This window comes from Nannospalax galili, unplaced genomic scaffold (assembly GCF_000622305.1).
Source record: "Nannospalax galili isolate Female #2095 unplaced genomic scaffold, S.galili_v1.0 scaffold1154, whole genome shotgun sequence".
NCBI classification, from domain to species: domain Eukaryota; kingdom Metazoa; phylum Chordata; class Mammalia; order Rodentia; family Spalacidae; genus Nannospalax; species Nannospalax galili.
Genome location: NW_008335437.1, coordinates 109,640 through 136,350, shown reverse-complemented (window position 1 = coordinate 136,350; position 26,711 = coordinate 109,640). Strand labels below are relative to the sequence as shown.

Sequence of the window (26,711 nt, the reverse complement as noted above, 5' to 3'; positions counted from 1 at the left end):
GAATCATCCTGTCTCTGCATGGCCAGTGTTCAGGTTATAGGTATATGTTGCTACAGTTTTTTTACATGGGTTCTGGTGGCTCAAACTCAGGTCCTCATATTTATATAGTAAATACTTTACCAACTGAGACATTGCCCCAGCCCATGGGCAACAGCTCTTGGAGAGTGGGTGCATTTACTATCAATCTTTTAGAGATGATGAAAACTGCCTCAGAGAGGTAGAATAGCTTGTTTTAACTCCCTTATCTATCAAGTAGAACAATGTGGATTCCAGCTATATCCTGTCTCATCCCAGAGGTTCTGTTATTAGTTCCCAAGCAAACTGCCTTCTTCACGTTTACCATGAGGTGTTTGGGGGCCATGAGCTCATTGCTCAGAGAAAGCTGAAGTCAAGAGGTAGTAAACGTGTCTTCTGAGTGTCAGGTTCACAGAGTCCGTGTTGACATGGATGCTAGAATTCAGGAGGTCTGACTGTGGAGTTACTCTTGAGTACCTCTAACTGTGTTCTATTACTTCAGGTAAGTGATGTGATTTGTACCTCAGCTTCTACATCTAGAAAGTGGAACTAAAATGAAGCTTGTGTATGCTCCTTGAAATGCTGCAGGAACTCACTATGGACTTGCTACATTTGGGGAGAAAAAAATGGAAAGCTTAATTAGTTAGAGAAAACAAAGGAATGACAAAAAGTTGGAGTTGAAGGGCTTGGGAACAACTCATGGGAAAGCAGCGAACACTGTGGCTAGGGTGCATGGCTGGTCTGCTCAGGCAGCACTTTACTGTGCAATCTTCAACAAACTACTTAGCATTGCTAAGCCTCAGTTTCCTTAACTACGAAATGGAGATTAAAAAGTACTAGAACCCTGATGAGGTGTCTGATTAAGTGTTACAATGTGGACAGATCCTGGAGACCTGTTTGGACTGAATGTTGCATGAATATTATGATTGCTGTTTTGGGGAAACTGAGGCACTGGGACGGTCGTTCTTCTTCACAGCTATTCCTTGGGTTAACAGTAGAGGAAAAAGTAGAAACCAAGCTTCTTTATCTCTAGTTCATGGAGCATCTCTCTAGCTGTGCAACGTTTAAGAGGCAACTAAAACTGTGTAAGACTTAGTTTTCCATCTTTCAAATGGGAACAACTCTTCTTAGTTCTTGTAATAGGACATGTGTGAATAAAAGCAGTGATTTGAGCAAAGTTGCCAATGTGAGGTGCTCATAAAATGCTAACTTATCATTATTCCTTCTTATTTGAAGGCTTTTATCTTCAGGAATGAAGATGAGATCAACGGGAGGCAGGTTTCCCTGTGGCCGCTCACCAGCTGAGAGACTGGGTGGAATCACCCTCCACAGAAACATAGCAACAGAGCAGTAGACAAACCCCAGGCTGAAGAGAGCCAACAAGAGGTCACCTGAAGCACTCTCATGTCTCAAACTAAACAGACTTCTCCTTGAGGCACAGTGGCTGAGGTAAGAAATGCCTTGGTCCTCTAGGTGGAACACATTCCCTTTCTGATTCTAGAAGCTTCTGTTGGTTCACATACAAGCACTTTACTAACAGTGCTCTGCTTGCAGTGCTGAATGCTGTTATGAGAAAGGCATGGGCTCTGGGTCTGCCTGTCTGCTTCCTGCCCAGGACTGCTATTGCCTGGCTGTATGCTATGGAGAAGTTCTTTTCCCCACCTAAGCTGGTTTCTGCAGTTGCAAAATGTGGATATTCACGACTGCTCTCTATCGCTTGGAATCATACAGTATCACATCAACAAAAGCATTAGTTGCTTTTAACTCTCCCTTTCTGTGTGCTCTGATACCCCTCCCCCTGGGTCAGGAAGAAATGAGAGACTTGGGCTACCACCTTCAAAAAGTCAGTCCTATCTTTAAAAATAGAACACTATCTTGTTCTTTTGTGGTCCTGTTGTGGAAGGAGGAGCATAGCAGAATTCTGATGACCATAAGAGATGACTACTGCTGTCTTACAGCAAGAGGGATTTGTTACCGAGCTGTTTAGCCCCGTCAGTGTCTGTACCACAGGCAAAGCTTTATCAGGCTGCCCAGTTCAGTACCAGAGCCCCATGACTGCTGAGGGCCCGAGGACAGCATGGTCTCTGTGTCAGCCCCACCAATGCCTGGGCTGTAAATGGTGTTGCTTCATCTTGGTTCTCAAGAGCTGCCTTTCTCCCTGGTTATGAGAGCCAAAGCACACTCGCTCAGAATGCTAAGGGCAGGGGCATGGTAGGCAGGAACTGGAGCCCCCCATTTTCGAGTTATTTGCCTTCAGTATGGGAATCCTTCCACTTCACTGTTCCATTAAGGGTGATTTCATCTTTTAAGTGAACTTCAATGAATGATGAAATAAAATACTTTGCACAGATGGCCTTGCATTTGAATAAGAGGAAACCATTATGTCTAGTGCAGAATGGAGTGTTTTATTTGTGTTTCTAAGGAAGCAAAGAATGGCTTTGTGGAAAAGAATATTTTTAAGCTTGAAGGAAATCAACTTGCCCACCCTTATTTGGCTTTTAGGGGGGTATGTGATATATGGGTGTGTGTGAGATGGTATAGATATCTGTGCATGCACATGCATGTATGGAGCCCATCCCAGAGGTCACTGCGATGCAGTGTCTTCCTCAATCCCTCTTCACGTTAGTTTTCGCAACAGGGTCTCTCACTGAACCCGAGGCTCATGACTAGACTGGTGGCCAGCAAGCCCCAGGGTCTGGTCCCCACCTCTTTAGTGCTGGGATTACAGGCAGTTACACTTGGGTTTTACATGGCTGCCTGTCTTTTACATGGGCAGACACTTCATTGACTGAGCCATCTCGATAACCCTCTTATTTGGCATTTATGAGTGGGAAACTTACTCTCAGAGGCGAAGACTGCTGGAGGTAAGATCATTTACAGGACAAATGAATGTAAGAATGAAAGGGTTTGTACCCATGTGCTGAGATCTGGCCTTATTTACTAATCATGTAATTTGGGGTGGATCACTTGCTATTTTGTGCCTCAGTTTCCTCTTTAGTAAGACAAAAATAATAATAGTTCCCACCTCATGTGGCAGCTATAAGGATTAAATAAGAATATGAATTTATTGGAATATATAAATATATATTCAAAAGTAGTAATAATCGTCATTAATTACTGATGAAACACTGTCCTAGTTTGCTCTTCATTGCTGTGACAAAATACTAACTTGGGGAGAAAAGGGTTTATTTAGCTTACATCTCCTGGGTCACAGTTCATCTGGGAGCCCAAGGTAGGAACTCAGGGCAGGAACCTGGAGGCAGGAGCTGGAGCACAGGCCATGGAGGAACGCTGCTTACTGGCTTGCTCTCTTATCCAACACAGGCCCACCTGTGCAAGGGTGGCACTACCCACAGTGGGCTGGGCCCTCCCACATCACTCAACAATCAAGAAAATGCCCCACAGACATGGCCACAGGCCAGTCCAATGGAGGCAATTCCCCAATTGAGGCTCCCTCAACCCATGTGTTCAAGTTGACACTAAAGCTATCCAGCACAAATACTAAGAGAGATTCAGAAAATTCTGTGCTGTAGGTTGATTTGTGTCTCTTGCATGATGTTGAAGTCCCTATGAATGTGGCCTCATTGGGAATTAGGGTCACTACAGTTGACAAAATGGAGATGAGCTCTTCAGTGTGGGTCCTAATTCGTATGCCTGGTGTCCTTATCGAGAGGGAAAATACGGGTACAGAGACAAAAAAGGTCTCTGGTGTGAAGATGGAGTTGCACTGCCACAAACCAAGGGAACACCCAGTCAGAGAAGAAACCTGGAGCAGTCCTTCTCTAGAGCCTTTAGAAGGAGATTGGCTGGGTGAACATCATGATCTTGAACTTCTGGCTTCCAGAACTGTGAGACAATGAACTTTTGTGGTAAGCTGCTCAGGTTTCAATATCCTTATAGCAGCCCTGTGGACTGGATGCCCATTACCAGAGCACCACAGTGGACTGGATGCCCACTTCCAGAGTGCCACACTGAAACATGAAAGGGAAATTTCTTAGAAGTAGCTGTTGAATCTATTTTCAGAGATGCAGAAACTTGGCCTTGGAGTCTAAAATCACTCCAATCAGTTGTTGTTGGTTTTTGGAAGCAGCATCACACAATTTCAACCATCTTTTCCTTTGTTGCCTTCAATCAGTGGGTCTAAAAAGCATCCTTAGCCTGTTCTGAAATGAGAGTCAGCCATATGACACAGTTTTGACTCACAAGATAGTAAAATTTTGCACATTTGTATGTGTATTAGAAGAAGAGTGATTTAGGCTTTTCTTGATAAAAAAGGCAGAGAGCTTGGATCTTTCCATCTCTTTTTCTCCTCATCACTCCCTGAAGATGGATGTGCTATCTGGAGCTACATAAAGCCATAGGGGACAATGAGAGAGTAAATCCAAGGGAAGTGATCCAGTGGTAAGATGGAAAGACAGCAAGTGGCTCTGGGCAGCTGCTATAGGTGCTGCAGACTAAACTTATAAGCTCTGTAAGAGCAACACACTTTCTTAACCCGAGTCACCTCTCAGTACCTAAAAGACTCTCTTAAGTGGTCATCATTACTAGGACTTTGGGGTCTTCTCATTCACACTTACGAAGGGTATTTTATTTTGTCTGTCAGTTCCTCCTACCTGTGTCCCCCTCTTCTTATCTGTCCCAAATGGACTCTTCTGGGAAAGAGACCTGACAAAGGAATGTGTCATCTTTCACCTCTAATGTGGACCCAACCAGCATATATGGTTAGTGGAAATCCATTTTCTCTCCCCTTGAAAGTATCATCACCAAACATTGGTTTTAAGGAGTTCTAGGGGTGGTAAATGCACAAAGCCATCTAAGCACATACGTGTAAGTGGATGGCGATATACAGAGTGGAGAGACCATGGACTTTGGAGATAAACATACTTGTTTTTGGCAACCAAACCCATATCACTATCTCTACATCCCCTCTTTTAGTCATTTAATTTTTCTGAGTCTCTTTCTCTAATTATAAACAGGAAAACAAAGTCATGGGGAGTTATGGACAATGAGCTCAGATGTTGAATGTAAAGTTTCTGTACATATTAGGTAATGAAAAGATGGCTGACTTTGTACTCCTCACAGAAAGTAAATTAGACAGTGGTACATTGGGATAGATCTACACTTAGGGGTACTTTACATTCCAGCTCTTCAACTAAACCTTCTCACAGCAGAGTTGACCAGCTCAGTTCAAATAACTTCTTGAAACTTAACACCACCACTAGCTTCCATGAAGGGGATTAAAGACAGTGAGTACGAAAAATAACACCAAGAGGAATGAGCACTTTTTTTTTTCAAAGTTGTGATAGTGAAGGAAAAAAAAAAACTATATTCAATTGTAAATCAAGTGGAGCAGGATTTCTCAATTGGGCACTACTGATGTGTTGGGTCAGGTAATTTTGAGGGATATTCTAAGCACTGTGGGATGCTTAGTGGAATCGCTGATGCCCACATACTAGATGCTAGTAGTATCCCCCAGCTGTGACAATCATAAATTTCTATGAATATTGTCCAATATTCCCAAGGGGGTGGTGTGGCGATGCACTGAGCTAGCACCAAGGGCAACAGAGTCCTGATATACTAAAGAATCTTGCTGGGTGAATCCCACTGGGGATGGTGCAAACGGTCCTCTGTGTACTGTAAGTGTACGTCATGAGCAAAATTGCGGGAGGAGAAGAAATAATTCTGCACATCCTTGAGCCTTGACCACCTCATTAATGAGCACAGGCTGAGACGATCGGTTATTATTCCATCTGGACTGAAGAGTAAGGAGTGATAATATTTGGACTATTTCATCAATCTGTGCCAAGGATCTCTTCAAATCAAGTCAGTCTAATAGATAAAATATTTGATATTCTGTAAAAAGACCCAAGGAGTTCCAATCCATCCTTTTCATACTATACTCCATTATAGCCAAAAGGATCACCACAAGAGCAGCTATGAAAAGCAAGTATTGTCTGGGAAGGAGCCTCATTCCCTGTTATTTAATAACACCCCCAAGTTGAATATGCATGGAACGTATTTGTTCCTATTACACACACTATGTTTGCTAAGTCTTCTGTTTAGCTCACACACAGAGACCGTAAAAGATCTTCCAGTCAGTGGAGTTAAAGAATAGGAGCTTTTGCATCTTCCCTTAACTCTCCACTACTCCCAATAATTTTCAGAGTTCTTCATGAACATTCATCCTTAGCCTGAACCACCATTCACTTACAAATAAGCAATCTTCGAGTTGCTACTCATTTATGCTTCTTGTAGGGTCTTTGGGGAGCCCTTGGTCTTGAGATTGCAAAATACTGTTCTAAGAGACTCAGTTGTTATACTATGAAGCACTGAAGAGGGCAAAACTTGAGGGAGAGTCTGCTGTGCATGAAAATTCATCATACATATTATTTCATTATACACTTGAGAAATGACAAGTTGGTTTGCAAGAACAGTGTAAGCTGTTCTCTTACAATTTTACCCATGGTTAAGAGCCTGTTCACTTCATTCGGAACTCCACTCTAAACTTCTTCTGGATGTCTTACAACTCTCATGCAATCTTTGAATTCCCAAGAGCAAGTTTCTGTGTGTTTTAAAGAGGCTTCCAGAGTGTTGTCACTACAGGACGATGAGTAGGCACGGACATGGACACCAGTTATCCTGTGATTATTCTAACCCACCTGATAAGCCAACCATATTTAAATGCAGTATAAAATTCCTCTCCATATTTATGACTGAGCCATAGACTGATTGGAAATGTACATTATAATTATGTCTCATAAGACACAACATCTAACCCCAGTGACCTCTCTGGTGGGGTCTTAGGATGTATAGGCTACAGTGCTGAGTTTTATGACCTCTCATGTGGGGGGAAGAGCAAGAGGCAGATATCTGATTTTGATCTTAACTGAGCTTGGAGATGGTTACTGATTTGGGATGCCATACACTGTGAGCCATGTGGCACCTTATGCACACCGTGGTGCCATGTGCAACATGGCACTGAGTCAAAAACCTAGACAGAAACAGGATGCCTGGCTTCATAGCCCAGTCTAGCTCCCTGCTCCCCTGAAGCAAAAAGTAGATTTGAAGAGGTGCAAAAAGATGGAGATAGAAAGAAAGCACAGAGACACAATTACTGACTAAATTTAGGCTCGTCCACACAGTGAATCCAGACAGCACAATCTGAAGTGCCTCTAGAGCCTAAATTACCTTGGTTAGGTTGGAGGTGAATTCTCAAATTCCCCAGGTGAACGTGCTGGTTTATGCTTGACTTTGAGCACCTAAGATCTGAGAGGGTATTTCAGGCACTTCAGTCAAATGTTAAAGCACAGAAAATAAATGGAGACCTCAGTGTGGAGCAGGGGGAGGTGGAGGGAGAAGGGCAAAGGCTCATTCCCTGATGTCTAGCCCTCTCTGCCCGGATCCATAAAGCCATAACCAACTCCATCCATCTCCCCTTTCACTCGGGTACAGTGAGTCAGCCTCATTTGCAGACACACGGGCAGATGCATTAGAGTTGAAACCTGCTCATACGGCGCATATGTAGCAGATTCATCATAATTTCAAACCTGCCTCCAACCAGCTGATCAAAAGGCAAGTTTCTTCTTTTAAGATTTTCATTTGTAAGCTTCACTGCCCCAAATCAAACAGGGCAATGGTACAGCCTCCCCTGACCACAGCCTGCATTTGAAAAGGCAAGTGCCTTCAAGTCCTGGGGTGTGTTTTCTATTTATAAATGGGTGTGCTGAGCTTCAATGTACAGCCTGATGCCTCTTCTTGGTTCACAAGATTTGCATTACATATAAGCTCTATGTTATGGAGGAATTCCGTTAGCCTTTTAGAGTTTAGTTTTAACCCAATTCTGCCCTTCTTTTTCTCTGCAGACATTCATACAAAATCCAAAGTGAATGCCTCAGAAGGGGTCTTGATGGGTTTTATTGGATCAAAGGGCTCTCTCATAATAAAGAAACCGCACAGAGATTTACCGAGTGCATTAAAAAAGAATGGCTTCCAGCCAGCCCTGGTAGAATTACATAGCAATAAAAAAATCCTTTGGCCAACCATGCTTTTAGAAAAGTGAGTGGTGATTTAAAGATAGTGTGTTAATTTTTAATTTTTCAGTTCTCTCATTCTGCCAATATAAAAACCTGAAGGATGTATTAGAAACTTCTTTCTTCTTAGCTCCTAGTCAACACAGAACAAACTATATCCCAACCCAGTCTTTTCTTAGTTGGAAGGAATCTCTCTCAAAGTCCCTCTGAAGCTCAATGCCTGTAGCTTTCTCTCTAACCTGGGCCTGACCACCACATACCCACTGATTACTTCCAGAGCCTTGGGAGAAGTCCCCCTGCCTCCTCTCCCATTTCCCAACCAATCCTGAATCCTCAATCAATTAGTAAATAAATATTTATGAAGCATCTAGTAGGTAGTTGACATGAAATCATGTCATAATTTTATCATATTAGGTTCTCGCTTATGAACTTAAAGCACCTCCCTATTGCCGAATTAATCAAATTAAACCTCCTGCCAGATTCCAAGGCCATCTATCATCTGATGGTGTTCTATCTCCCCTACCACTTTCCACTGGTCTTAGCAGGCATCCTTCTCACAGCCTCCTGATTCTGGCCCCTCACCTTCCCTGCTACCCCTTTTGCTGTTTGAAGGCTTCCTGGTTTATTCCTGGTTTCATTTCTATCCACTTTTCCACGATTGAGTCAATCTGCAACCCCTTCCACCCCAGTTATACTCAAGTATCACAAGGGGTCTCCCCTTTTTCTGGGCTCTAATAGCCCAATTCCTAACGTGCAATTTAGCATCTTTGTGTATGGTTTCTTTAATGATTATGTAACAAGCAAAAATAATCTAAAAAAATCAATATCTGCTTTAAACTTTACATAGGATAGCTATAAAAACCATAACACTGTCATTATCACTGTTATTTACCATTCCTTCTAGTTAAGTAAATCAAAACTTGGGAATTTTAATCTATTTTCCCAGAAGCATTCAGTTATCCTGGGTTGAGATTAGAGCCTAGGCTCTTCATGCAAACCCAGGATCCCTCTCCTGGAGGACTTGATGCCCAGGTAGGCCTTATGGTGGGAACTGGGAAGGAGACGAATCAGGTTTCCTGACCCAGGTGAACAATGGTCCTTGAAGGATGAAGTTTCAATGAGTCATTGTTTGGGTCAAGAAAGGAATTCTGTGTGAGGGTGTGAAAAAGAAAATCTCTCTGGAGTTGAAAATCTATCCTCCTTACCTCAGGTCTATTCCTAAACCCTTCTCAACCCCCACATTCCATGGGTTATTGAGGACCCATAGTCTCTTCCCATGTTCCTCCACGACACATCTCAGTCCTGAAAAGAGGCAAAGCCCGGACCAGTCATATATTTTGAGATCCTGACTTGGGAAAGCTCAGATGGAGGCTTGAGTTTGCTTGAAATTAAAATAGAAAACTTTGTATGCTATTCAAGAAATCCCCCTGCATGTGCTGATGAGCTGATGTGGGCAGAAACGCAACAGTCATAAATGCTACCCCAACTACTCTGTGGCCTCCTTCCTCTGTTTCGCTCACAAATTTCAGCAGGCACCCAGGTGGAACCGACTCAAATTGCAGCTCATTAGTGCAGACGAATAGAAGTTTTAAGGCAAAGTGTGTAGTAAACAATGGTAATCCCGACTTAAGCAGGAGAAAGCGACCTTTTTCTCCTCCCTAAAACAAATCTCTGTTTCTTGGGCAGTGCGTCACCATTTTACTATTACTGGTTAATACAACCACAGGCAGAAGATGCAGCTGAGGCCCCGTGAACAGGCTCCACAGTCAGGCTGAACATAATCCCTCATGTAATGAAAAACCTATTTCTATTTCTGAGCCCTCACTACTCTTCATACTGAAGAGCCTTGTGCCTGTCACACATTTATTGAAGCTTATTCCTCATCTAGGCAGTGGGGCCCAGTTAGTATTTGGAATTATATTTTAAATCACAATTTTTCTATTATTTATTTTAGGATTCCAAGGCTCCGGTGAAAGCATGCCAGTGTTATTCTCGATACGCATTCAAAGGCATTAAAGCCCCAAGTCAAAATTCTTTGCTACGTGGAGAATTTTTATGCACAAGTGGAAAACCTGTCAAGACACCATGAAGACCCTCCCAGGCTAGAACCTCAGGACTCTTCCTTGGTTATAATTCAGGGAGGGGACTGGGAGTCTCCGGGTCAGTCTTACAACAATCATCGCTGGCCACGGGCCTCAACCCCACCTCAGCATGCTTCTATATTTTGGCTTTTGAAGGTAACGAGATAGAATCTTTTAGGATGCCAGGGACAGGGCTGCAAATGAATGAACTGAAACTGTGACCTCATCTTCTAGTGGAAAAATAAGAGCCCGTTTAATCTCACTCAGAGGATTTTCTGAACTGACCATGAAGCTTGAGTTTCTCTTTACTCATGAGGCTGGTGCTGAGCTGTCATTCTTACTTGTTCTATCGAGGCCAACGGAAACTACCTTTTTCTTAGGAATTCTGAATCTCTCTATTTCTAGAATCTATCTATCTATCTATCTATCTATCTATCAATCATCTATCAATCATCTATCTAATCTATCTATCTATTTATCTATCTATCATCTATCATCTATTTATGTATCTATCATCTATCTAAATGCACAGTTTTGAATTACAAATAAGGAACAGTAAAGAACTATAGACAGTCATCACCGAGGTAAACCGAAAACCATAAGCACAGGCATACATAACATTATGTCCTTTTTGTTTTGTTTGTTTTTGAGATAGGCTCTCCCTGTAGCCCCAGCTGGTCTAGAACTCACTAGGTAGGTCAGGCTGACTTCAGCCTCACAGAGATTCATTGTCTCTGCCTCCCAAGCATTGAGATTAAAGATGTGTACCACCATGTCCAGGACACATTGTGTCTTTTATAAACTTACAAAAATATCAAGACTGAGGAAGGAGAAAGGAAGGAAATGGATCTAATCTACCATCCATCTATCATCTATCTATCTATCTATCTATCTATCTATCTATCTATCATCTATCTACCATCTATCTATCGATCTATCTATCTATCATCTATCTAATCTATCTATCATCATCTATCACTCAGCTATCTATCTATCTATCTATCTATCTATCTATCTACCTACCTACCTATCACCTCTCTGTCCATACACATATGTACTATCTATCATCATCTATCACTCATTGTCTATCATCTATCATCTATCTATCTATCTATCTATCTATCTATCTATCTACCTACCTACCTACCTATCACCTCTCTGTCCATACACATATGTATGTGTGTCTATTTATGTACATATACATATGTCTGTGTATGTACATATACACATAAATAGATAGACATATATGTGTCTTAGACATATACCGCACACACACTCTGGTGATTCAAAGGAATGCTTCCTCACACCCAATCTCCCTTCTCACCCATACTGTTTTTCTTGTGATATTTTTCATCTGCATAAAAAAGACTCTCTGCCATTAGGGCCTGCATCCCACTTAGTGCATCACATGACTGGAAAAATCAGCCCAAATTTGACAGCATTCCTTACATAAGACAAAACTCCCTTTCTGTGTTTCTTCAGGTGACACCTCTCTAAACTTCCACCAACAGAGACTCCCACATTGGTTCATCCAACAGAGACTTGCTGTGTATCCTTCTTGGTAAGTGATTTTTGAAAGGAGTAACAGTGAAGGCCTACGGCCAGTTTCAAGTATCCGGGTACTTCTCAATTACTGGGTTTTTTGATTTGTGTAATTTGTTTTGTCTCGTGGGAGTCACAGGCAAGACAAAATTTGGGGATAAAGGTGAAGTGACGGCAATGCGTGATAAAGAAAGGATTATAAAAGGTGTGGGTCAAATTAGTAAGGGCACTTAGATATGCCTGGCTTTCTTGTGATCTCTGCATTGTATTTATTGCTTTGCTTTGTTCATGTGGTGACAGCGTTCTCCCCCGGCAGGGCACACAGCTTGCTAAATAAATCCTTTAGTCATAAAAACACAACAGACAATTTCTTTTCCTTCCTTCAAGGTAAATCTAGTCACAGATCCTCTGACATTAAAACAAGCCATCAGTATTTCATTACAATACAGCTATCATCTCTGTGTGGTCAGCTGACCTTTCAAAAGGCTTAATTCCTCTCAGATTCGAAGAGAAGAATAAAACACCATGCAATCAGCAGACACATTCTCACAAAGAAATGAAGACATTTCTTCAAAGACAGGGCCAGGACCATAAGGTCTTAGGCTGCACTTTTACCCCAGTGACCATATGTGGAAGCAGGATTGTGGAGGTAGGAGCTGGAGTCTGGGGAAAAAACTGCATAGATCAACAAATCAGTGATTTTTTAAAAAAGCCTAAAATGATATTAACTGCACTGTCATTTCTTATTATGTATATTACTTTAAAAATATTAAACTCGACAGAAAGGATAAATGTGGACTTTGCCCAGATATTTAGTGGTACCATGTATATAACGGGGCAGGGGAAAAGGGATGGTAGCATCTATATGTCTTTAAATGCAAATAAACACTCTGAAGTGGTAAAGCTTTGGAAGCAGGGCAAGAAGCTGGAGTTCCTGAAATCCAGACCAAGTCCATGCTAAGTGTTTCATTAAAATTCGTACATACTAAAGAGAGAGAGAGAGGAGGAGAGGGAAATGGGATAGTGGGTACCAAAACAGAATTAGGAGGGATAAGCTGTAGAGTTCTATAGCACAGTGGAGTGACGATAATTGATAATAGATTATTGTATGCTTTATAAAAAACTAGAAGAGAGGAACTTGAAGGCTCCAAAAATTCTCACTAGGAATGATAAGTATTTAATGAGAGGGTATACAATTACTCCGACCAGTTCATATTGTATATATGCATGAAATCATCACAGCATCTCATAAACATGTCTAAATCTTATGTGTCCATTAAAATACTTTCTTCAAATTGCACATATTAAAAAAATGTTCCTGGGGCTGGAGAGATGGCTCAGCAGTTAAGAACACTGGTTATTCTTGCAGAAGACCCGGGTTTGAATCCCAACACTCACATAACAGCTAACAAATGTAACTCTAGTTCCAGGGGACCTGACAGCCTCTTCTGACCTCCCTGGGCACTGCATGACACGGGTGCACTTACCTACATGCAGGCAATACACTCATATACATAAAATAAAAATAATAAATAAAATATTAAAAAAATATTCCTGACAAAAATTTTGAGGGCAGGCAGGGCCCCTGGGAGCAATGACAGGTGTGTACTGATGTGGAATTATGTGTACCATTTGCCAACAAGCCAATACAGGAGTTGGTTGCCTTCCCTTTCCGTTTCTGCCACCCTCCTGCTCACTGGCAGCTGCTTGCTGCATCATCACTGTGGAATAAGTTTCTGTCATTGTGGGCCAGCAGGCAATAAGAGACTCATTTAAATCTGGACTTTTCTACATCCACTGAATTGCACTGGAGGTAAAGTTGTAGGGCATGCTCAGATATCTCTACTGGAACTCCATTTAATGCCATGAAGAAAAGCAAAGCGAGACAAGGAGAGGACCTGGTGTAAAATGACTCTTCTGCTCATGTCGACTTTTGAATAGGCTTTAAGACTTTTGAGAATGTTTTTGTTTGATTACAAAACAAATGTCCTAGCTCTCAGGCTCCAAGGGTCATTCTAAGGCAATGCGTTTGAAGGCAAAGGTGATTTGGAAACTCCAACTTTCAGTCCCCCCCCACCCCCAGGAATCAACAGCCACATAAGCTCTTTCTTCCTCTTACATCATTTTCAGTCGCAAGGATTGGAGCTGAATTACATAGATATCAATTAGACACAACAGAAGATAAACCACCTTCAGTGCAAAGCGATTTTGCAGGATGAGTTATTTTTAGAGGTCCCCTTCATAATACATTTGAAATATAGATGGATGCTTGGCATTAGACACATTACTCTCATCTATTAGGCAAGAGCCTGCTGTGTCTATAAACTCAATTTCCTCTATCATGGTAGCTTTCTGGCTTATTTGGATAAATGTTAAGCTGTCCATTGTTGTTTATCTAAGCAGTTCATGAGGGAAACATAAGTTTAATGATGTAAGATGAGGTGGTGGAATAGCACCTCAGTTCTCAATGACTGCTTTGCTTCTTGTTACCTTAGTTGATCTACTGTATGAAGACATTTCGTGGAAGATTATATATAATTGGGTATGCTAGGCCCCATACTCTTCTAGTTTCTCCACAGTTTATCCTGCTTGATGGATGGAATTTTGTAGCTTGCAATGTGAATTAATGCTTCTAATTATTTTATTCAGGCTCTATGCATTTTTTCTTGTATCTTAATCCCATTGCATCCTCTAGGACATGCATTCCTTCTTGGGCTCTTGATTTTTTCACTTCTGTCCTCTCAAGAAGTGTAAGCTTACCAGAGGCCAGAGTTTTTTTTTTTTTTTTTTTTTTTTTTACTCAGAAGCTTTACTGTTTTATAATTTGAGAGGTGATATGGTCTTCATTTGATAACTGACTAGATGAAAACAGACACAAATACCCTCATTTTCTTCGGCACAGTGGTTAGTCTATTCCATATTTCTAGGGAAGAAAATGGATGAGGACGGCCCATTGATTCATACCAATAAGTTAATAAAAAGCTTTTTGGTACAAATTCTGTTCCCTGATGGTCCTTTGAAATAGGAAACTTGGGCCTTTTATCACTGCTCTATGCCTGATTACCATCAGACTTCCAGCCACTTATGCAAAACATAACTTACCCCAGGCACTTTAAAACTTCCTATTAACTATACTGTTTTATGGGGCTGCTTATTAGACTCTAGGTTTGGGAAAAAAATGTCAAGTAAAAATATCCTAGCTCCTGAGGCTGGTCAGCAGATTCCAGCACAGCATGTAACTGACCAATCACTTAGCAAAATAAAATTTCATGCCCAATGGAAAGGCATAGACTCATATACATAAATCTATACATATAACTTTAATAACTTTTTAAATTAATAATACATAAAATTAACATAGTGTTACAATTCTTTTCCCATTGGAAAGAGAGTAACCCCACAATTCTCTCGAGAGTCAGGAAGTCTACAAATACTGTTATTAAAAGAACATGTAAATACACAAATTCCAAATTTAGCTAATACCCCAGAAATCTTATGCTGATAAAATTTAGGGCACAAAGTAGCCTTAAAACCAGTTTGGAAGATGCATCTAATTCAAAGGCACCCTGAACCTCCCTGGTCCATGTCACGGTGTTTATCACCGCCTGAAGAACAGAAGACATTGGACATCCTGCCACGTACGCCTCTCTGTGGAGCATAAGCAAGTCTAATCTACTTCATTAAGGCAGCTTTAAAGCACTCATGGTGTAACAGAAGTCAGCAAATGGAGAAGATTGCATCAGGGCTGCACAGGTACAAGCAAGGTAATGTGCCCTTCTTTTCTAAAGATCTCAGTTCCCAGGGGAGAGACAAACATGTTTGCACAAATCTTCCCACAAATGACCTAACTTGACTGAAAACCCAGCCCAAGGGAAGGGCCTTCCCTAACAGCTGGGAAGAAAATCATGATGAAAGAAAGGCCAAGACTGGAGGCAAAACTTCTCCTTCCTCCTCAGCCACCGCTTCTATCTGTGAGGGGGAAATGTTTCTGAAATATGACGCATTACGCTTCTGATAAATTTCTTCCTGGTTATAGGAGGGGAGGATAATAATTTTTTTTCTGGCAAAGGTTTTTTTCTTATCAATGGGTAACAGTCTTGCTATATTTTCCGATACATTTTGATATTTACTTGAGGCCAAAAATAGATTAGATAAAAAATGAAATTAGCAGTCCACGTAATGCACTATCCTCTTTTAATGGCAATATTAAATGTGTTACTACAGCTGATGGGCTGTTTGTTCCTAATATAGAGCACTTTACTATGACATATAAGTCTAAGAGATGATTTGTTTGATAAGAAAAGAGCTCAGGCAAATTTTCTTTATGTTTGTCCAAATCAAAATATGAATTTTCTGTTAAAGAATTTTCACTGGAAGGTGTGAAGAAGTCTAATTTAAGGTGACCTCAGCAGAAATACAAATGTTTTAGAAATTTGCTTCCGGTCAGATCTCTGTCATACAAGTCTTCACAGCTAAATGGGGGTGTTTCAGACCAAAAAGACTGTGTCTGTGTGGCTTGTGTACAGACCCAACTCACATATAGTAGTTCTTTTCTCTATCTGGTGTTGCATCGTAATTGCTTTCATTTCTTAGCAGATCCTAGTTTACAGAGCAACAACCAATAGACTTTCAGATACATGCCATTATTTGCTTCTTCACCTTGAACTCCAACTGAATTCTGCTACGCTTTTGTAATGTAAGTGCCAAAAGGTGGCTGCCTGCCAGACACAGACACTTCCGAGTTTCTCTGTCACAGTTCTCTTGGATTCAGGGAAGCACAGACTCCTGCTAGAGGGCTTCAATGTGCTGCTTTGCACACCCCCACCATCACCCACCCCCTCATCTTTCCTCTCTCTAAATGCTCTCTAACTCATAAATGCAATTGGGAACTAAGGCAATCACAACATTGGAGAAACAGAAACTTCCTTTCACATGACAGAACAAGTGGATGGAGGATTTGGGAAACTTGGAAAAAAATTTACAGAAATGATCCAACCCAGATCTAATCCTAATCAGCACTTGTTAATTCAACAAATATTTGATCGCCTAGTACACGCTAGGCAGTGCTAGACACTATTATGGGATGTAATGGCTCCCAATCTTGGTTTATTTCTCTCTTTAGACTTGGTCTACAGTGTGAGAATTAATACACTAGTCACAAAACTCCAGAGTTGTGTGCCAAGACCTCACGTTGTACTGATTCTAAGACTTAGATTGTTTCATTTTTTTTTCACATGTCTGCAATCAGACTCTACTTCTAGTTGTCCTACAAGCCACTGTGACTGTGACCCTATACATACATGTGGTTGTTACATCAATCCTGGAGTTCTGTGTTTCTCTTTCCAAACATATGAAGCAAGAATTAAAAATGCTAGGAAACTGAGTCAGTTTAGTGGGTGATTCCTTCTTAGTGAGGCAATTGTCCTTGCATTTCTCACAAATGACTACCTACTGGATTAAAAGAGAGACTGTATCAATAATTTCAGTTAATGCTTGAAGCTTCTTTTTTAAAAATACTTTTTTTATTTTTTAAATTATGTGCTTGTGTGTACATGCATTGTGGGTGCAAATGCCCACAGAGTCCGGAAGAGGACATCAGATCCTCTGGAGCTGGGGTTATAGGTGGTTGTGAGCCCCCCCCCCAGTGTGGGTGCTGGGAACTGAACTTGGTTCCTATGCAACAGTACTTCGCACTCTTAACCACTAAGCTGTCTGTCTCTTCAGTCCTGCTTGGAGCATGTTTGTAAAATAAAAATCATCAATTTTTTTTGGGTGAGAAACTAAGGTGCAAAGAACAGACTCACAATCATATGCTTGTATATATAGCACCAGGGTCAGAATTTCTGTGATATTGTAAGTTCAAATATGACATCATCTGCTATGTAATGACCATGATAAGACAAGAACTCGTGTAATGGTGTTACATATGGATGGAAATAATACTTATGGACAATGCATTAGAAACTGTGCCCAGAGGCTGGGGAGACGGCTCAGTGGGTAAGGTGCTTGCCATGCAAGCATGAGGATCTCCTTTTGATCTTCAGCACCTACATTAGGAAAAAAAAAGGGCATGTGCAGCTGTGTGTGCCTGTAATCCCAGCACTGGAGCGGTGCAGGCAGGAGGATCTCTAGGGCTTGCTGGACAGCAGTCTAGCCCAACTGGTGAGCTCCAGGTTCAGTGAGATACTCTGTCTCATACAAATCAACTCAACATTGCCCCCTGACCTCAACGTACATATGCACACACATGCACTCCAACCTGCCCTCCAACATGAACACATACATAGACTCAAAGAAACTGTGCTCAATATCTGAAATAATAAAAAAAGCATTATAAAATGAACAAATGAAACAAATGAACATTATTAAATGAAAAATTCTCCGTTAGGACATGGAGAATTTAAAAGTTGCCTAGAGAATGCAGTCTGTAGGCCTGGACACTACCTTAAGAGATCAGTAACAAACACTGGCTCGGGGTGCTGGAGAGATGGCTCAGTGGATAAGAGCATTGGCTATTCTTGCAGAAGACCCATGTTCAAATCCCTGCCCCTACATGGTGGCTAACAACCATTCATAACTCCAGTTCTAGGGGTTCTTATGCTCTATTCTGTACTCCATGGGCATTGCAAGACATGGGTGCACTTACATACATGCAGGCAATACACTTATACACATAAAATAAAAAACACTAGCTCAGGGTACAACTCAGAAATAAAGTACTTGCCTAAGCATGTGCTCAAGCCCCAGAACCACCAAAAATAAATAATTAAGTAAATGATTTTTTTGTGGCTTGTAGACTTGATGACTGGCAGAGTCATAAATGCCTCAGAGAAGTCTAGGACAAGTCCTTGAACAGTGACTCGGATAATGGGAAGCAACCACTCCACATTCAGTTATTCAACATGTCCTTGGGCTGGCAGGGGATGCCAGCATTGTTTCCCTGCAGTGCTTGTGGTACACAGTTACAGATGTATTCCCTCCTCCCTAGTTCTGCATTAATATGCTGTACGAGGTCTGGGCCCACAATTGCTTCCTTAACTTTTATTCCTAGCCTTTTCCATGAGGCAGGAAGGCCTGGCATTGGTCCACTGCCTGGATGTCAGACAGGGATCTCAGAAGGAAAGCAAGGCAGCCTGTCTTATCTACTGACCACCCAGAAGCATCTCAGGCCCTCCAAGTTGCACAGATATGCCCTTAAAGAAGCCATACCTCCTTCAGAAGCAGACAAGCTCATTTTTGCTCAATGTCAAACACAAGGTACAAATGTTACCTTGTGACTGCTGGGTGATAGAGACCTAGCTAATGAATGACTTAATTTTCTTTCTGTAAATTGACAGGCCCTCTGAAATCAGGAGTGCAGCTATGAAATGACAATCCAACTGCCAAAGACTCACAGGTGTGTAAGCTCTGACAGGACTTTATTATCAGGTTAAGAGCACATTAGCATATCTATTAGATGAACCGTCTGCTACTATCATTGGAATAGATAACGCCTAACTGGGTCTCCTGACTTATTTGTGGGCAGCTCTTTTTTCTTTTGGACCATTTGGGGCCAGGGAGTTAGATGGAAATGCTATTTGCTGGACTGCTCAGATTTAATCACTAGCATGCTGCCATTTAGATAAGAGGACGAAAATTCACAATTTGGAAGTTGCACATGAGATTAGGCTCACCATCTCTCCAGATAGCCCAACAGCAGCAAGTCCGAATGAGGGGACCAGCATCTTTTCTAGACTGCGCCCTCAGAAAGGATGCCAGGCAAGTGTCGGGTTCTTGTCATTTTCTTTGTGTTTTTCCCAAACCTGTTCTGTTCAGTGAGACGAGAATACACAAAATAGCAACCGAGAAATGCAGGATTCATCAGTATGAGTCTCAACATATCAATTTTCAAGTGTAGCAACTTTAAACACATGGTAGGCTTTTAGTTTCCATAGAAAATAATCTCTCATTGTTTTCAAAAGAAACTGAAAGCACCCCAAATTACCACACTTTTAACATCCTGACATGTTGATGGCCCGCGTTCTTCACAGATCAAAGTCAGAGTGGCAGAAGACAGAGCTCTGAGCAGCTTACTTAAAACACAGTATTTCATATTTGGCAGGAATTACTGCAGTAAGACAAGGTGACTTTTTAATATTATATTAAATTTACATATATGTATATTTATTAAGTAAATTTATATATTATGTATATAAATTATGTGTATATGTATATATATTAAATTATATATAATTTAATATTATTTAATATATGTATATACACATACGTGTGTGTATATATATGTGTGTGTGTTTTGGCAGCGATCTGAAGAGCTAAAAAGTAATTTAGGATGACATAAATACTCTGATCTTCTACCCACTTCTGGATCACATGGGAAACCCGACAGAAGCCTGCAAGGGTTAGGTATGGTTTGTAACTCAGGGATGGCAGACTGAGTTCTGTGTCACGTGGTGTGGACTCTAATTTTAGAATTTTTAGGATTTTCTGGATTTAACAGCAAAGTCACATGTTGGAAGCATCTTCCTTCCTTGATGTGGGGTAGGCATGTCAGAACATTGTCAAAAAGGCAATGATGTCATTTGATGGCCCAACAGTGTTACGACCTATAGGAACACCTCAACAAAGAAGGCATTCGATAATGAGTAACTTTTAAAAACATCTAACGAATTTACAGAGGACCTGGGAGTAACCAAGGGTGGCAGGCAAGGGGAACACATAACAAAATGGGTAAGCACATCGCTCCAGGGTTCTACTCCATTTGTGGGTTGGAACACTGTTTCAGGAAGTCTAGTTAGGAGCTATTATTTGGGGGGTGGAAGTTTTCATTCTGTGGAATGGTTTTTTAACAGAAATGCTGCTTGCTTTGCTTACTTTTTGATTGGGGCCAGAAATTCAGACATGATTATTCATTATGAATTGAGATACCTGAGTCAGAAAGTGGCGGCCACGAGCTCTCTTGACAGTGGATATATGGTTAGATTCTTAGCTAATCAGAAAGCAACTAAGTTTCTCCCTGAAAAGATGTTCTTAGGAAAAGAGCAGTAATGGAATCAAATGGGTTAACAAGCTATGTCCTTTGGACCAAGTCTAGTTTGCTACTTGTTTGTGTATGGCACATGACTGAGGTAATTGTTTTCAATGGGAAAAAATAAAATGAAGAATGGTATTTCATGATACATGAAAATGGTAGTAAACTCAAGTTCCATTGCAGTTTGTGGACACATTCCCTGTGGCTGCCTTTGAGTAGTGCTGGCTGAGTCCTGCAGAATCCAAACTATGAACCATCTGGCTCTTTACAGGACACATTTGCTGACCTCCATTATAGAAGGTATCTGGGGAAGAGAGGAACAAGAGGACAGGGAAGAAGATGGGGGAGCTGGTATGGGTTATGCCCACTCTGTTAGGAGATGATTCTAGAAGGACAGGAGCCCATCACTATCCTTTATGAATAAGGCCAGAACTGGGTAAGGTAGATTAATGCTACAAAAGAATTCATTTAGGGTTAACACAATATTGAGAAACTGGCTCACTGCAATCTTGAGGAACTGAGGGAAACCCAAGGCCTTACCTTGACTCTGCAATTAACCAGGCATACAACTAGAATCTCTTGGCCTTGTATCAGCGCCTCTCAAATGACTGCAATCTACCCATCTCCTTTTCTATTCCAGAACATGTTGTTGACTGGGCATATGACTTGAATGGAGTAATTATATAAAATTATATAAAAGTTCTTTTAGCAGGAATGCTTCCAGTTTGAAGCAGGGAGAAGGTTCTAGTTGGCTATTGTCACATACATTATGAAGGTGAAAACACAGTACATTTATATAAAGCATCTGAGAAAATCTCCATTGGTTATAATATTTGAAAATCTAGGGAAACAGAACATCTGACATTGTAGGTAATGAAAGGACTTGAGCTACCCAAGGGAGAAAGACACCCTCCCAAGAAAACAGCTCACTTGTCTTTCCCTGCCAAGTTCTCCTAAACTAGGAGCTGTTTGGGCCAGAGGCGGAGTGACATGCAAAGTGGTCTCATGGTGGCTCATGCCACTTTTCAGAGCAGTTTCTTCCAGAGTGTTTTTACACTGGGAGGATTTGGCACAGAGAGGTTGGATGGAAGACTCTATCATAAAAGTTCTCTCACCCCAGTTGCATGAGAAGGAACTGGGGGAATCTTCCCTGAGTCAGGCAAGGCAGGGCTGGCACTCTGCTTTTACACCTACCCACATGCTTGGATATATGGAAGAACTTGTCATTGGGGCTAAGCTATTCCAAATTGCTCACTTCTAGAAAGGCTTCTCTCCACGGGTTTGAACATGCAAGAAAGATAATTTGACCTATTTGTCACAGTGCCTGGCAGGCCTGCACCCACTGTCTATCCATAAATGTCCTGGGGCTGATGCTTCAATTTCAGGACCTGTCATGTTCTAGTGGAACAGGGAGTCATGTGTGAATGAGAATGGACTGAGGTCTTGAATGTGCCAGTCTCTTTAACAGGGGGGCCTGGGATTTTCCGTTGCTTCCCTGTCCTTTCCCGATGGCTTGTTTTAGGTAGCTGCAATCAATGCTTGCTCCCTACAACACTTTCTTCTGTGTTTGCAATGCAGTGTTTATGCCCCTGCAGCTTTGTAATTAATAATATACTGCTTTTCATCTTCAAAGTGATTTACAAACATTAATTAATCCTCACTGTACTTCAGAGTTTCTGCACATAAATAACTATCATGCCCCTACACTGTACTTAGGAAGCCAAGACTCAGAAAGGTAATGGCTCTCCATGGAGAAAGGGATTTCTGGGGCCAATGTCAGCACTTGGGATCCTGACCCCTCACTTGCCTGCAGATCTGTGGTCATCTCTAAGGAGGAGGTGAAAGTCAGCTCCTCCTTTACACCATCATTGCTGGGTAAACTGGCCTGCTACATCACTCATTTTGAGCCATAAACTATTTTTCAATACTCCAGGGTCAAAGCATAATCTTCCCTTAAACACACATAATAGAAAATGATGAATTCTAAACTAATAAACCATCCTAAGATGCTCAGGTCCAGCTTCCAGTAGCCTCCAGACTGAGGATTTACAAGTTACACACCTGCTTAAAACATGAAACTCTTACTACACGGTTTCCCATTTACACAATCACCCTTACAGAAAGCCATTATATTTTAACTATCAAGCTCAATAAATCAGGCACTAGCCATCTATCTGTGTCCTGCAAGGGGGGAGGGGGCACACTGGGGACACCATTGGCAGAAGCAGGCAGTGCCTCAATTTCTATATCTGGACTCCCCATGGTGCCCACTGGCCCAGCAGAACATTAAGCCTGAGAAGTGAGCACATGAACCCTTTTTGAAGTTTCTGACATAAAGCCAAATCATGCAAAGACCCTAAAGGCACATTCAATTGGCTTCCACCGAGCCCCTGAACAGCTACCTGGGGAAACACACAAAACTCCCTCTAATAACACAAAGGGTCTAGTCAGGTGATTGGGGGAGGGACAAGTGCCCTCCCCCTCCCTCAAGCCAATTCTTGATGCATTCTTCATCAAGAGCCAAGTGAGAAGCAGATGTGACTTGAAATCATGGATGTTGGATATCAGGCCTCAGTTCCTACTTATAGCTGGGGGTTATAGTGCAAAGCTTTTGCAAAGCCCAAGAGGAATCTGGCTCATTTTCTTTCCCTTGAGTGTCAGTATTCTTGTTTTGGGGGTACATTTCTCAGAAATGCAATGGATAAGGGATTATATAGATGCTTATTTTCCATATTACGATAAGTATAACTATACTGTGGAAGAGAATGAAGATCATACATTGACTTTTGGATTGTACTGGTCTGGCTTGGGCAAGGCCCCAAATTTCTGGGTACCATTACACTCCTCTGCCATCAGGTAAGAGTAGGTCAAATGCCCTGAGAAGTTCTGGACCTGCCTCTTCTCTGGCAGGCATCACATTGGCTGTATAGGGATTAAGGAAGAAGAGGAACCCCACTGCTGAGCAAGAAGGGAGGGCTTATATTGGGAGAAGCAAGGCTACCCTGGTCAGTGTCTGCATTGACTTGTCCGTCCTTTTTTTTTCCTAAATGGGAGGAGTTTTCGCATACATGTTGGGAACTGTTTTGGAGCCAGCCTCTTTTAGCTGGTGTTTTATAGGTTTGCTTTGCAACATGGCACAGCCAAACCGGGGAGATCTGTCATAACTGCCCTAAAACCAAGCCAGAACCATCAAGTGTTTCAAATAAACTTTAACAAACATCACCATGGCCTCTGCCTGGGCCAGGAGATCTGCCATTGGCAAGCTTAAGCTGACAGAGCAGCAGCAAATGGGGCTCTTTATCAGGGCCAGGAGCTGTGAGCAGGCTTTGTGTCCAGCCCAGGATGCGTATATGCATGTGGCACCCTGCCTCTGAGCTCCCAGCACCTGCTGCTTTCCATAGTTACATGGCTCTACCCCATGGATGCAAATCAACATCCATGGCATGGGAAAGAAGGTTGCTCGAGCAATTTTACCAACTTGCCCCCCTAGGTCACACACTAAGTCACGGGGAACACAGCTGCGGTGAGATGTGAACCTGACTCCAGTTCAGCAGCACACAGTAAGCTGTGAGGTGAGGTTAAGCAGACAGAAACAAAGGAAGGAATATGGGTGAGGTCAACCGTGTTTGAGGGATTTGATTCCATACAAAGACCTGGTTGGAGGCTCTAGTCTCTCAATCCCATTTTTGTTCCACAGCTCTGAAAATAAGCTAGCTAGTTTGGCTTTCCCCCTAGTCGAGATGTTCTGTGCATAATAATCCCTATTTTTCTTCTCTTGAGTTTCTGCCTACAGTAAACTAATGTTGCATAAAGATCGGGGCATTGGACTGGGTTAAACTCCAATGATAGAGAAGTCCAGAAGGCTACCATGAATTTGCAGGAAGGACGATCCTCAGCTCATCTCTAAAAAGATAGAGTGAGGATGCTTAATTTCACCTCTGACAAATGCCATTTAGAGTCTGAAGTCATCAGATTGGAATGGATTTCAGGAGGGAAAAATCACTCCCATCCATCACTCATTATTATGTTTTTTAGGAGCCAACAAGAAATTATACAGGCGACAGAGGTCTCTAATTTACAAGTCCGTGGCCTCTCCCCCACCTTCTCACCAGCAGGATGGTGAACAAGGCTGCCTTGTCTTACCTATAAAATATGCCAGCAAAATGGCCAAGAGGAGGGCTGCGGCGATGGCCGACAGGGCGGCGCATTTCCAGCTGCAGTATTTGGAGGGCTTCTTCAGCTTGAAGGCCTTCCTGGAGAATGTATTCCGGGGCAGCAGGCGGGGTGGTGGTGTATAAACAGTTCCTGAGGTCAAAGGGTACCCTGGAGAAGAGCTACTGAACAAGGGTGTGCTTCCGGAGGACGTCTTGAAGAGGAAGTGCCTATAAGGAAGAGTAAACGAGTCAGCGAGTCAGCATGACCGAAGTGTGCCAATGAAGGGGTAGCTGGTTTTCCTGCCACTCTGATTCACACAGTTGTAATATAGTGTTGGTTAACTAACCTTATCTTGTGGGAGGAGAGAGGACAAAAATGACATTGGATGGTAGTGGACCTTAATTCCCTAAGAATGCCCAATTTTGTACTTTCACATGTGTATCTAGGTTTTATCTTCCAGAACAATCCTGCAAAGTGTTCAGAGCAAATATAAAAAGTGAATTACTGTCACTCACTCATAAATGATGACAATGATGCTGATGCTAAGTATTATCACATATTAAATACGTGCAATTGAAAGACACTTGAAATGTGTTGTCACCACTATTCACAAACTACATGCTATAATATCCCTAATTTAGATCTGAGATATCAGATTTGGAAAAGTCAAGTAACCAATTAAGGATTTAAATGCAGAATTCTGTCTTTTGATAAAATCTGTGTGTGAAATATTACCCCAGACTTCCTCTTTTGATTTCAAGTCTATGTTTTCATCTTTCTTTACTGTTTCCTGTTCAGATTGCACCCCAGGTCTTGTGATCATAGTTATTTCTTTGAAAACATCTTTGCCCATCAACTGACCATGGTGTCCTTGTGACAACTATATAACAGAACATGTAGTATAAGAGGGCACGTGACTCCTCAGGAGTCAGATGATGGTCATTCCAAAGACACTTCAAAGAGCATCAATTCTCTGACAATACAGTATTTTCTTTCATATAGATGGCATAGGTAAGCTTTCAAACATGACTGGCTCCATCTTGTTTAAAACAACATATCCAGGAACTGAAAGTACACATGGTTGGGTAGATTCTGGAATCTAAGCAGCTCAAGGCCAGGGGTTGTGTTTCATTCTATACCTAATTCAGCCTCACATTTCCAGTCCCCAACTCAGAACTCAACATGCAAGGGAGACTTAAGTGAATGAATGAACACACGAATGAATGAATGGAGTCGTCTCATATTTTGAAGGTGTATCTGTTGCAATTCAAAATGTCAAAATGTTAACACAGGTATATCCTCTCTCTTCACATTCTTAGTAGCTGTAATTCTATTTATTGTTTATGTCCATCTTTTCACCATGTTGTGTGTTTCGCTTGCAACTACCTCACATTAGCCTCTTCATGTGGACAATGAAACTGTCTCAGTTTTACAGATGAAAACCCTGAAGATGAAAATTCTGAGGCTAGCGAGTAGGGATACGAGACTCAAGCTGTGGTTGCCTAGCTCATTTATTTTCTAAGAATTCTAACTAGACCTTCTACGCCATGCTGCCCTTTCAACTGGGGGCTACCAGGCTTTCCCAGGGGTATTGGGAGGCAAGGTCACTATCTTAATCCAGCACCTTAAACCACTTGGCCATGCTACCATGCTGAGGATCACTGTCACTATAAATACTTGTATCTTGGCTTCATCCAGAAAAAAACCTTAAAAGTATTTAGATCCTTTACATAGATTAAGCAAATCTGATGTGATTGAGAATCAGGACAGAAAGTATGTCTGATTAGCAAAAGAGTTAGGGTGACTAACAGGCAAGTAAACAACTGACATGCTCTATTTGTACTGTAAGAATGTTTAATG

The 26,711-nt window shown here is 41.7% G+C and overlaps 1 protein-coding gene across 4 annotated transcripts in view; it reads right to left on the bottom strand.

Moving 5' to 3' along the window:
- Tenm2 (teneurin transmembrane protein 2) overlaps positions 1-26,711 on the bottom strand; it is a 307,755-nt gene that overhangs the window by 246,295 nt on the left and 34,749 nt on the right. For all 4 annotated transcript variants that reach the window (XM_029562084.1, XM_029562085.1, XM_029562086.1 and 1 more), the window contains exon 3: positions 24,840-25,078. In XM_029562084.1, coding sequence (XP_029417944.1) covers positions 24,840-25,078 — 239 coding nt within the window. The remainder of the gene's footprint in view (positions 1-24,839; positions 25,079-26,711) is intronic.